Source organism: Piliocolobus tephrosceles, chromosome 9 (assembly GCF_002776525.5).
Source record: "Piliocolobus tephrosceles isolate RC106 chromosome 9, ASM277652v3, whole genome shotgun sequence".
Classification (NCBI taxonomy): Eukaryota; Metazoa; Chordata; class Mammalia; order Primates; family Cercopithecidae; genus Piliocolobus; species Piliocolobus tephrosceles.
In genome coordinates this window covers 15346196-15359819 of record NC_045442.1, presented here as the reverse complement: position 1 = coordinate 15359819, position 13624 = coordinate 15346196, and the positions used below count along the sequence as shown (strand labels likewise).

The following is a 13624-nucleotide window of genomic DNA, read 5'->3' as shown; positions in this document are numbered from 1 at the left end:
CCCCTCAGTGAGACAGTACCATTCACCGTTACAGGAAAAGACAATTTTAGTGAAGCACTATTCTTCACCACATGATAATCAGAGGTTCAATAGTAGTTATAGGCCTGATTTTTATCAGAAAAAAAATTCATAAATAAGGTTTAGTAGACACAATCTTTCAAAATATAGCAGCCAGGGAGAAATCAAATTACAATAAAAACTGTTCTAGACTGTGAACTGATTACAGGGGAAAAGAGTTTTCAAAGTTGGAAGATGGTTTCTAGTCCTGAGCAACATAATTAAAAGTCACTGCATTTGTCTGGGCCTCCATTCTTAAGCTATAAAATAAAGGTTTGATCAAATGATCTTTGAGATGTCTTACAGCTCTAAAGTGTCTCTTTAAGATTTTGGTATTGTAAGTGCCCCAAATGCCCAGAGTCATCTCACTCCTGGATGTATCACTCCATTCTCTCCAGGACTGCAATCCTGATTAGAGCCCAGTATCCCAGTAGATAAGGTTTCTCTCCTCTACCTAGCAACTCAGCCAAGAGAATGTTTTCAGAGAGATGCTGTACACTTCAGGACACTGAGAAGGGGAAGGAACCCTAGTTACAACAGGAAACACAAGAACCAGAAAGGGGAAACAAAGCAAGTCACTGCTACACATGGCATACAGACAGTGTGGCAGGCCTTGGTTTACCATTAATCTTCACAACAAACCTTCCACTAGGAATTACTATCTATATCTGCCCCTCCCCTGCCCGCCCCGCCCCCAATTTACAGATGGGATAACTGACTTGCCTAATGCATTTTGATCCACTTGTTTTACAAAAACAGCCCCATGGCTTTGGATTATGAACTTTTACAGGGCAGAGTTGTAAGCGGGGACAAGGATTTGAGACTGGGTCTGAGAACGATCTTAGCCTATAATCACAGACTTGTTAAATGTGGTTAAGAATTCTTTCTCTGTACTTTTTGAGTACAGAAAGCTATGTAAGATGCTATGCTAAGTTACATACATCAAAGTCAAAGTCACAGTCAGAGGTTTGAGTAATAATGTCATATTTTCTGGACAACCAGGCAGCTGCTTATAACCAAAACTCAAAAGACATTATTTGAGCAGCTCGATGGGTAAATGTTTTCTGTCTCTATTCCAGAATTTAAATTCCATTTTCATCATATAAGGCTTATTTCCCATATTTTGTATTTGATTAGAAGTAATCCCAGAAGCCTGAACTTCATCTGATCTAAAATTAATTTCACTTACATACTAATTATAAGCCACCACATTTAACAATCTGAAGATTGTAATTTACATCATAATTAGTGTCGGTGACTTAAAAATGGTTACTATTTTCAAGCATGTTAACATCAACATTAACGTAAATATCCTATTTACTTTTATGAAATGAATGTGCTCCTTTTCTCAAAAAAGGTACAGAAAGGACAACTGAATTACAGGCCTGAGAGCGAATTTAGGTTGACAATCGGCCAATCCAGAAAACCTACTTATTTAGCAAGATTTTGCATGTATGCAACTGTTTTAATTAAAGACAGTGTTCGTTTACTTGGCCTGAAAAACATTTTCCCAGACCCAAGATCCTGCATGGAAAGACAATAAACCAAGTTAACAGTTCAAGGCTCATTTTAAGTCGATTCCGCTGTAAGAATACTTACAAGCTCCAAGATTGCAAGAGGATGGGTCTAGTAAGGTACACCTGTTCCTGCTTGGCTGCACAACCGGGAATTCTGCAGGCTTCCTGGCGGCAATGCCCCACTCCAATCCCAAAACAGGCAGAATCCCCTCTCGGGCACAGAACTAAGCGCCGCAGTTTCCAGCGAAGGATGTCTAGCCCGCTGGCAGTCCCATTAACTGGAGCTGTTTTCCGGGATACAGCAACTGTAAACATGAGCCTGTTTCCCCTATCGGAATCCTCCTCAATCCCCTCTCACTTTGACTGGAGTGGGACGGAGAAACCCTCCCTCATAACAGGCTGGGGAGGCGGCTGCGACGCCCCTTCCGAGGAAGGCTAAGGGTGGCCCCGCCGTCGCTTTCACGGCCCCGGGCCGGGGGCTTTTCTAGCCTGCTCTGGGAGGCTCGGCCGAGGAGCTATGAGGCCGCCCATACCGCCTCCCTCGGCTGCTGGCAAGAGGCCCTCCCAACTCATCATGCCGGAGCCCAAGCCGGCGGGTAACCAACCCTCCATAAGCCGTACTCACCTGTCAGGAAAGGGTCGCCCAGCAGCCATCTTAAGACCCCGTCAACATCGCGCCTTCTCATTGGCTCCTGCGTCTCAGCCAATGGGCTGGGGCCGTTCTGGCCCTAGGGTCGCCTTGGCAACCGGCCGCGTGGGGCGTGCCTTTTTAGTCCGTCCGAAGGAGGTGGTTCCTTTCTTTTTTTTTCTCTCTTTTCTCTTGCCGTTTTTTCTTTCTTCCGAACATTTTTAAAGACTTTTAAAAAGTCTTTCTTCTTCTTTCTTCATTCTTCTTCTTCTTCTTTCTTCATTCCCTGCTGTCGGCCAATGCGTCTGGGCGAGGAAAGGGCTGACATAGACCTTGAACTAAGAGTTGATGCCACCAGAAGGGAGAAGGTTGCAGAGTGCTTTCTTTCTAGGCTCTTCTGCAAACGTCTTCATTCATTTCATCCATTCCCCTCCCTCTCTTCCTTTTTTTATTTTTATTTTTTCTTTCTTCACCTATTTATTGGGTGTCTACTTTGTACCAGGCATCATGCCAATCTCTGGTTAGCAGAAAACGGGCAGACTCCTGCCCTCGTGGCGCGTACCATCTGGTGATGGCGCTGACTGGACCAAAAGTTTACCGAACTTCTTTTTTCTTTTTTGTGGCAGGCAGTGTGTTATGCCCTGAAGGGGGTACTTGGGGAACATAGAAAATAAGGAAACAAAAAACAAAAACGAGAAAACCACTGCGAAGAAGATAAAATATCCTATGTGATAGGGATGGGAATAAGGCTATTTTAGAAATATTTGCATTTTCCGAAATCTGTTTTATAATAAGAATCACATTAAGTGTACCTATTTGCTAATTTTGTGATGATTGTATAAGAAAAGCCTGGGCGACAGAACCAGACCCTGTTTCAAAAAAAAGAAAGAAAGAAAATACAGTAGGCTTCCCTCATCTGTGGCTTCTCTTAGCCTGATTCCAGTTACCTGGAGTCAACCAAGGTCCAAACACATTAAGTAAAAAATTCCAGAAATAAGCAATTCAAATGTTTAATTGCAATCCCATTCTGGGTATCCTGATGAAATATCCTGCAGTGTGAATCATCGCTTTGTCCAGTATATATGCATGCTATTATGCCACCAGGTTCTTAGTCACTTAGTAGCCATCTTGGTTATCAGATTGAAAAACCATATGATGGGGTTCGCCATTATTCCAGGATTCAGGCATCTACTGGGGGATCTTGGAAGGTATTCGCTGTGGATAAGGGAGGCTACTGTACACATAAAGACTTTAACATGTTACCTGAGGCCAGGCACGATGGCTCAAGCCTGTAATCCCAGCACTTTCGGAGGCTGAGACGGGCGGATCACGAGATCAGGAGTTCGAGACCATCCTGGCTAACACGGTGAAACCCCGTCTCTACTAAAAAACACAAAAAGCTAGCTGGGGGAGGTGGCTGGCGCCTGTAGTCCCAGCTACTTGGGAGGCTGAGGCAGGAGAATGGCGTGAACCCGGGAGGCGGAGCTTGCAGTGAGCTGAGATCTGGCCACTGCACTCCAGCCCGGGTGACAGAGCGAGACTCCGTCTCAAAAAAAAAAAAAAAACAACAACATGTTACCTGGCCCACGCTAATTTTCAATCTCAGCTGTTTTTTGCTGTTAACATTACCAATAATGTCTTCCTTCAAAGAAAGCTAAATGTGCATAAAATTTTGCATTGCACTCAGTAATATATCTCAATTTCGCATCAACGGATGGTTAAACCTATTACTCAACTATCCGCTACACTGCCTCACTGCCAACATCTTCTAGAAGATGCACCAAGTTTAGAGAGCAGTTTTATATAACCCCAGCATCATAGTAAAACCTGAATCAACAGGTTAGGATCACTGAGGTCCATCTTCCTGTTCACATCCTCTGATTCTAAAGTAGAAGCAAGGCTGAATGAGTCAAGGATCTGTATAAAACTCTTTTGGCTGAATCTCTTCAGCTTCTCGATAGGATTTTCCTTGAATCCAAATCTTTAAAAAGTTAAACAGTTAACAAAAAGGTGTGCCTAAGAGTGCTGTTGTAACTGCATCAGGCCTCTTAATTGCTCTTCATCTGCTCAGGCTGTCATAGCAAAATACTACAGACAAGGTAGCTTAGGCAACAGGAATTTATTTCTCACAATTCTAAATGCTGGGAAGTCCAAGATCAAGATGCCAGCAAAGTAGGTTTTGTTGTGTTTGTTTTGTTTTGTTTTGTTTTGTTTGAGGCCTCTTCTCTTGCCTGGTAGGCAGCCACCCTCACCCTGTTATGCTCCCATCACCTTTTCTTTGAGTGCACTGTTCGGAGAGCTCTCTAGTGTCTTTTCTCTGTACTTAAAAGGACACTAATCCTGTTGGATCAGGGTTCTACCCTTCTGACCTTATTTAACCTTAATTACTGCCTTAGAGGCCACATCTCCAAACACAGCCACACTATGGGTTATGGCTTTAAGATAGGAATTGTAGGGGTGCACAAATATTCAGCTCGTAACAATTGCTGATGGTGGAAGTGTAACCAGAATGGGAAAAGAGATAGTAGAGGGGGAAGAACTGAGGCATGGGGTAGGAAGGAATTAATGTTTGTATATTTAAGAATGATCTGAGGCCAGGCACAGTGGCTCACGCCTGTAATCCCAGCACTTTGGGAGGCCGAGGCAGGTGGATCACTTGAGGTCAGGAGTTCATGACCAGCCCAGCCAACATGCTAAAACCCCATCTCTACTAAAAATACAAAAATGAGCTGGGCATGGTGGTGCATGCCTGTAATCCCAGCTACTTGGGAGGCTGAGGCATGAGAATCACTTGAACCCGGGAGGCAGAGTTTGCAGTGAGCTGAGATTGCACCACTGCACTCCAGCCTGGGTGACAGGAGCGAAACTTCATCTCAAAAGAAAACCAAAAACAAAAAGTAAAACTCAATTGTTTCTATATAGATTCCATCAAAGAATGCTCATTATTTAGTGCATATATTAGTAAATGCAAGGGAGAGAGGTGGCATGTAATTATAACTACTACAAAGATTTACAAACACCAGATTTCATTGCAAAGGTTTTTGGAAAATCCTATTTCAAAAATATCTAACATTTTAAAATTAAGTTTCTCAATGCTGATTTGAGAATTCTTAACTACCTAATTGTTTATCACGTTACTGGATGCCTATAATAAATGTAAATAATAGCTCAGACTTTTCTCATCGCTCTGGTTGTAAGAACTTCAGTTTCTGAATATTATTGTTTTGTCAGTTTTCTAGGGAAAATGTCAGTCCTTTGATTTATGTTAATCAATAAATTTACCTTTCTTCCAGCAAATTCCTGCCCTGGAAGCCTGCCAAGCCATGAGTTTTGTGAATGAAATACTTGTGTTTGTGAGATTTCTATGAAATGTAGAATTGTTGGATACCTTTTACTAAATCATAGTGAAATATCTGATGCAGTTAGTGAATTGTGCTTGAATTGTGTTGCATCTGGCACTAATTTCAAGCATGTAGCTCTCATTTAAATTCTCAACCATATCTTTAAAAACACAAAGCAGTTTTTCTTTGCCAAGAAACATTATAGTTTATGAACAGCTTTTCCTTACATTTAACAATTTTTTAGTGTAGAGATTATAAGTCACACCCATATTATAAAAGATTAATCGTGGAGTTCTTTTTGGTGGCTGCTAAATCCCTGATTGATGAATAATTTCTCAAAATATAATGAAACCCCTTAAATATTTTTAAGTTGGAAAGGTGAATACAACTTTGTTGAACATATAATAAATGTGCTTCTTGCTGAAACTGAGAAAGAGAATATTAATTTCCTTCTATACAAACACCTCTTTTTTGGCATTGAGAGGAAAAAGTGATATAGTGACTTAAGCAAAAGAACTGAAACCAAGGAGTTCTGAATTTCAGGATTCATGTTGATATCCTTCATGATTAAGGAATGACAATTTCTCTATCTGGATTTTTTTTTTTTTTTTTTTTTTTTTTTTTTTTTTTTTTTACAGAGTCTGGCTCTGTCACCCGGGCTGGAGTGCAGTGGCTGATCTTGGCTCACTGCAAGCTCCGCCTCCCGGGTTCACGCCATTCCCCTGCTTCAGACTCCCAAGTAGTTGGGACTACAGGCGCCCACTACCATGCCAGGCTAAATTTTTTGTATTTTTTTGGTAGACATGGGGGGTTTCACAGTGTTAGCCAGGATGGTCTCGATCTCCTAACCTTGCGATCCGCTCACCTTGGCTTCCCAAAGTGCTGGGATTACAAGTGTGAGCCACTGTGCCTGGCCCTCTATCTGGATTTTTTTTTTTAGGTTTGCAAACTGAAGCATCTATAAACAATGTTGGTCTTCCAAGAATATGTCGAATAACTAACACTACGATATCAACAGGACTTGACATTTGAGAAAACAAAATTTCTGTAATACAGAATGTTGCCAAAGAAATACACTTTTTATTTATTGGTCATGTCTAGTAATTCCAAATTTTTCGGTTCCAACAGGTTGTACATAGGCAGAAAGCAGAACAGGAGAGGGAGGCTTATTGAGCATTTTTGTAGGCTAGGAAACTTGTATCTAATATCTTATGTAATCTTATGAGGTAGCTATTAGTGTATCCATTTTATAGCTAAGAAAATTTAAAACTTCAAGAGCTTAAGAGACTTGTCTAATGTCACGTGCTTAGTAACATGCAGAACCAGGGTGGGGAAGTTTCACCAGACTCAAAAGATCCTGCTGTCTCCACTGTCCACATACTGCCTCTTTTAAGAAGAGGTTCCTGATAAATGCCAGCACAATGCAACCAATAAAGTGTGGATATCATTACTGCCCAGTGGCATGTTATACCCACCGGGAACTCATAAAAAGAGAGGCTTCAGGAGCAGAATGTCTTCTCTCTCTCCTTCCCCCTCAGGATCTAGTGAGTGATCAGATCCCATTTGAGGCATCCTCTTCAATTATTCCTGATTCGTTATATTGAAGTCTATGTTAATATCCTTTTTCTTAATACTTTCACCTTCCAAATACATCCCACTGTCTGATTAATGTCTCTGAATGAAAGAATACATGTAAAACTTTAACATAGAGCCTGGCATGTAGTCAGTGGCTAATAAATATTAGCTTCCTTCCTTCCTTCACGTGTAAAAACTAAGAAACCCATAAATGTTGATAGAGTATTAGATTATCTGTCAATATCTTCATAGTCCTTACTATGTGCCCAACGCTCAGCACTATGCTAAGGGTTGAAGATGCAAAAAAAAGAACTGTGTGGAAACTGGCCTCAAGAAGTTTGTAGTCTGAGACATAATAATATTTAAACCATGAGTACTATAATTGTGAGGTTCATGATGTAAATATGAACTATGGAAGTCCTAAGAATGAAAAAGTAAGGTAAGTGGAATTTACTATATACTATTTCCTTTGCCTGAAATACATTTCTCATTTTTACCTGCTAAATATCATTTCATCCTTCGAAACCAGATCAAATATATACATTGGCTTTTTATCTATATCTTGTTGTCTTATTTTTAAATGGTCACTCTAGGGATTACAGTACTCATCCTTTTTACAGGCTTCTTAAAGTTAACATTTTAACAATTTGTGTGAAATGTAGAAATATTAGAACTGCGTGGGTCCTTTCAAAGCTCTTGGCCCACTCTTAATGTTGTCGTATGCACTGCATCTACACACATTGTAAATCTCACATTAAGATATTTTTATTTCCTTGAAACTATTATGTATTTTAAAGGAATACAGAGGAAAAAAATAGTCTTTTACACTTACCCACATATTTACTATTTCCGAGGCTCTTCACTCCATCCTGTAAATCTGAATTTACATCTGCTTTCATTTGCCTTCATTCTAAATAATTTCTTTTAGCATGGCTTGTAGTATAGGTTTGCCAGCAATGGATTTTCTTAGTATTCTTTTATCTGAAAATATCTGTTTTAAAGTGAGGTGTATTGAGGAATAATTTTATAATTTACATACAATATAAATTCACGCCTTCTGTATATACTATGATTTTTGACAAATGCATATAGTCATGTAAACACTACCATAATCAGTATACAGAGTATATCCAAGTTGCCATCATGCCCATATATAGTCAACCACTTCTCCCTCCCCAGCCCCTATAAACTACTGAGGTATTCTCTGTCCTCATAGTTTTGCCATTTCTGGAATGGAGTCATATAAATGAAATCAAATAGTTTGCAGTCTTTGGAGTCTGGCCTAGTTCAAGGAGCTTAATGCATATGAGGATCATGCATGTTGTTGCGTGTATCGGCAGATTGTTCCTTTTTATTGCTAAGTAGTATTCCATTGTGTAGCTATACACAGTTCGTCTATTCACCAGATAAAGGATATTTGAATTGTTTTCAGTTTTTAGCAATTGTTAATTATAAATAAAGATGCTAAAATGCTCACATAAAGGTTTTTGTATAAAAAAAGTTTTCATTTCTCTTAGGTAAATACCTAGGCATGGGTTTGCTGGATTAGATGATAAGTTTTTATTTAACTACATAAGAAACTACCAAAGTGTTTTCAAAAGTGCCTGTACCATTATACATTTTCACCAGTAATGTATGAAAATTCCTGTTGCTCCCCATTCTTCGGTATGGACATAAAAAGTAAGTGTGTTCAAATAAGTGTGTAGTGGTGTCTCGTGTATCAATTTTAATTTATCTAATAACTTACGATGTCTCTGGACTGTCTTTTGACTTTTTAACGGTGTGTTTCAAAGAGCAAAGTTTTCCATTTTGCTAAAGTTTAACATCAATTTTTTCTTTCATAGTTTATGCTCCGTATGTTATGTCTAGGAAATTCTAAGAAATCCTTGCCTTGTCCAAGGACACAAAGACTTTTTTTGCTTTTTTATTATAACCTTTTTCTTTTTTTTTGTTTTAGAGACAGAAACTTACTCTGTCACCCAGGCTGAAGTGCAATGACATAATCATAGCTGAAGGCAACCACAGCTCACTGCAACCTCAAACTCGTGGGCTCCAACCATCCTCCCGCCTCAGCCTCCTGAGTCTCCATTAACCATGACTGGCTTATGGTCACAAAGATTATTTTCAATTTTATTATTTCTGTTTTATGCTACACGTTTTTATAGTCTTAGATTATAGGTTTATGATCCATTTTGCATCAACTATATATATGATACAAAGTATATGTCAAGGATTATTTTTTGGTACCTGGATGTCCAGTTGTTCTAGCATGATTTATTGAAACTCCTTCTTCCAGTGAATTGCCTTTGCACCTATGCTGAAAATCAAATTGACTATATATATTCTAGACTCAATTCTGTTCCATTGGTCTGTGCATATATTCTTTCTCCAATATACACTGTCTTAATGACAGTGGCTTTATGATGTGTTTTGAAATCAAGTAATGTCAGTCTTCCAACCACATTCTTTTTTTAAAATTGTTTTTACTATACTGGTTTGTTTGCTTATTGATATAAATTTTAGAATTAGCTTGTCAGTTTCTACAAAAATATGCTGCTAATATTTTGATTGGGATTGCATTAAACCTATAGATCAATTTGGAGAGAACTGATGTCTTAACATTATTGAGTCTTCTAATCCATGAAAAGTTTATCTCTAGATTTATTTAGGTCTTCTTTAATTTCTCTCATGAATATTTTGGGGTTTCAAGCATATGATCATGCACATATTTTATATTTAAAACTGTTTCATGGCTTTTCTGCTATAAATTGTTACAAACTGTGTTGGAACTGTTTTTAATTTCAATTTCCAACTTTTCATTGCTATTATATGTAAATAATTTTTAGATTTTTATTACGCATTTTGTTGTTGTTGTATGGATTGTTCTGCAAACATGAGTTAGCTCAACTTGCTTGTGCTGTTCAGATTTCGTATTTCCTTATTGATTTTCTGCCAACTTGATCAATTGATTACTGAGACAGGAATGTTGAATTCTCAAACTGTTATTATGGATATGTCTATTTCTTCTCTCATTTATATCAGGTTTGCTTCTGGTATTTGAAGCTATGTTTTCAGGTGCCCATATATATGGGGGTTTTATGACATCTTTGTGAATTGACCTTTTTGTTGTTATGTAATAGTCATCTTTATCCTTGGTAATATTCCTTATTCTGAAGTCTATTTTGTTTGATATCCAAATAGCCACTCTAGGTTTTAAAAAATTTGTATTTGCATGGCATATCTTTATCCATTATTTTATCCTTAACATATATATGATTTACATTTAAAGTGTATGGTGGCTTATGCCTATAATCCCAACACTTTGGGAGGCTGAGGCAGGTGTAGTGTTTGAGCTCAGCAGTTTGAGACCAGCTTGGGCAACATGGTGAGACCCTGCTTCTAAAAAAAAAGAAAAGTGCAAAATTAGCCAGACCCAGCTACTTGGGAGGCTGAGATGGGACTATCACTTGACCCCAGGAGGTTGAGGCTGCAGTGAGCCAAGATCCATGCCTCTGTACTCAAGTCTGGGCAACAGAGCAAGACCCTGTTTCCAAAAAAAAAAAAAAAAAAAAAAAAGGTGTATTTCTTATGGATAATACATACAATTGGGTCTTAATTTTTTATCCTGTCAATCTCTTTAAATTGTTGTAGCTGGAGCATTTATATTTGATGTAATTATTGGTGTAGTCATTTAAATCTACCACCTTTCTAGATATTTTGTATTTATTCTATTTCTTCTTTGTTTCTTCTTCCTATGCTTTTCCCAGGTGAGTCAGTGCTCCCGTATCATTGCTACTTGAAGGAGCTTGTCATTTCTTAGATTTATAGCTATTTGTTTTGCCCTGTGAACTTAGCATCCTGGGTTCAAGGAAAGTTATACTTTTGTCATTTATATGACACTTTCTTATTTTTAGGATGGTATTAATGCTCTTTGTAGCTTTCTATGTCTTAGGTAGAAGTGGAATTCATCTTTATTCTTGAAGGTGATTTTTCTGGATATGGAATTCTGGAATTGTTGTTCCATTGTCTTTTAGCCTCTGCTATTTCTGATGCAATCTTTGAGGTCCTTCAAATTATTATTCCCCTATATGGAATGTGTCATTTTTCTCTGACTGCTTGGAAGACTGTCTGTTTATCTTTGGTTTTCAACAGTTTGACTGTAGTGTTTCTAAATATGCTGTTTATGTTTTAAATATTTTGCTTGAAGTTCACTGAACTTCTTGAACTACAAAATTTATAACTATAGCTAAAATTGAGGAATTTTCAGCCATTATTTCTCCAAATAACGTCTCTAGTCCATTCTCTCATTACTTTTCTCCAATATTGGATATTTCAATATTTGTTTACAGGACTCTGAGGCTCTGATCATTTTTTAAAATAGGCCAGCCATGGTGGCTCATACCTGTAATCTCAGCATTTTGAGAGGCCAAGGCAGGAGGATCACTTGAGCCCAGGAGGCCACAACCAGCCTAGGCAACATAGTGAGACCCCCATCTCTATTTAGAAAAAAAAAAAAAAACGATATATTTAAAAAATTTTCCCTCTGTTCTTCAGAATATATTATTTTTATTGGTCTATCTTCAAGTCCTCTGATTCTTTCTTTTATCATATCCATTCTGCATCTAAGCCATCCAGTGAATTTTTTATTTTACATATTTTATTTTTCTGTTTTAGAATTTCTATTATTTCCTTTTTATAGTTTATATCTCCAACTAAGGTTTTCTATCTTTTCATTATTATAATATATTTTCATTTCAGTCCTGAAGCATAATTATTTTTTAAATTCTTATCTTTTGATTTCAACTTTGGTGTCATCTCGGAATTAGTCTCTATTGATTTTCTTTTTCCTTAAAGCTGCTTCATGTTTTTTTATCTTTATATGACAAGTAATTCTGAACTTTATGCTAGAAATTGTGATGGACATGTTGTAGAAACTCTGGAGTTTATTATGCTTCTTCAAATGAGTATACATTATATATAAATAAATGTATAATGTATATAAAAATTATATATATATAATATATATATTTAAGCAGACAGCTAACTAGGTTAAGCCCAAACTGTAAGCTCTGTCTCCCTGGCAGTAGGTGGCAGTTCAAAGCTAAGCTCAGTTATTTTAGCCTTATCTGGGCTCCTTAAAGTCTGCCCTTCACTTGCATAATTCAACGGTCATCCAAAGATTAGTACATAGTTTATATGTAGAAATTAGGCTCACCCTTTCTGCCTCGCTTCTTTTCAAGATTCCAGTTCAGTTTCTAGCAGCTGTTATTGACCCAAACTCTTTCCCCAAGTAAGATTTCTATTCAGTTTCTAGCCTTCCTACCCAGCTTTGGCTATGACCTGGTCTCAGGATAAAAGCTTGAAGAAAAAAAAAAAAAATGGTAAACTAATCCCTTGCCTTCCAATTCTTCTGAGTATCTAACCTCTCCAGTGTTTGCCTGCTTTTGTTTCTTCTCCAATGCCTTAGAACAGTTATTTTGCTTCTTTCTAAAGTCTACAGTTATTATGTATGTAAAGGTTGGTAACACAGAAGCTTATTTGGGAAGTGTGTTTGTAATTCAAACAGTTACATACCTCCTTAAACATCCCTTGTGTTTTTCATGGAGTCTTTTCGTCATCATTGTTGTTGTTGTTGTTAGAGTTTATTCATTTTAGTTTATATAATTTAAGATCAAGGACTGTTACATTTTATGTTCAGTACCACTTTGACAACTGTATTATCTATAGTGGTAGACGCTGGGAACTTGGTGAATATTTAAATGATGAATAACAAGTAAACTTGGCATACATTTTTCTTAGCTATACAGAATATATCCTTGTTGAGAAAAATTTTTCTATGTAAGAAGACCTAATTAATAATTGCTGTTTTTCATTAAAAATTGCCATTAGAACAGAAAAAACACACTTAGATTTCTTTAAAAACAGAACCTCGCTTCTCTTCTAAAATAAAATTTTAATTCCATGTATTTAACATTGACTTAAAATCTGTTGATGTCAAAGTACTTTAGAGAACACTATTTTTGTGTGAAAGGGGAAGATAATTAAATATGACAGATAATTCTAAGAACCCTTCCCTGAAAACAAAAATTTTTTTTTTAAAAGACAGAAAAGACATGCTCACTGCCATCCAAGAATCTAAAATCTAGTTGGGGATACAGAAAGAAGTAAATAATATAAAGCAAAAAACTGTTAAGTGCTATATTGAGATTAGAACAAACTATTATGTGAGAAGACATGGACACACAGAGGGGAACAACACACACTGGGGCCTATCGAAGGGTGGAGGGTGGGAGGAGGGAGAGGGTCAGGAAAAATAACTAATGAGTACTAGGCTCAATGCCTGGGTGATGAAATAGTGTGTACAACAAACCCCCATGGCCCAAGTTTATCTGTGTAACAAACTTGCACATGTACCCCTAAACTTAAAATAAATGTTAAAATAAAACTACCAAGATCACAGTAAATAGAAAGCAATGTAATCAGTTCCGGATTCCAAAGAGTTTTTT

At 37.6% G+C, this 13624-nt stretch overlaps 1 protein-coding gene across 6 annotated transcripts in view; it reads right to left on the bottom strand.

The window, feature by feature from the left end:
* The window catches only part of FAM204A (family with sequence similarity 204 member A), a 37541-nt gene extending 35225 nt beyond the window's left edge, over positions 1 to 2316 (bottom strand). For 3 of the 6 annotated variants that reach the window (XM_023224338.1, XM_023224337.1, XM_023224339.1), the window contains exons 1-2: positions 2200 to 2301; positions 1657 to 1858 (exon numbers count right to left, since the gene is read on the bottom strand). Coding sequence is in view for 1 of the 6 variants with exons in the window: in XM_023224336.1 (XP_023080104.1) it covers positions 2200 to 2260 (61 nt within the window). In the remaining 5 variants the exon portion in view is untranslated. Of the gene's footprint in view, positions 1 to 1656; positions 1859 to 2199 lie in introns of all 6 variants that reach the window. The other 3 variants (XM_023224336.1, XM_023224340.1, XM_023224341.1) reach the window with 3 other exon arrangements.
* Positions 2317 to 13624: the final 11308 nt, after the last annotated feature.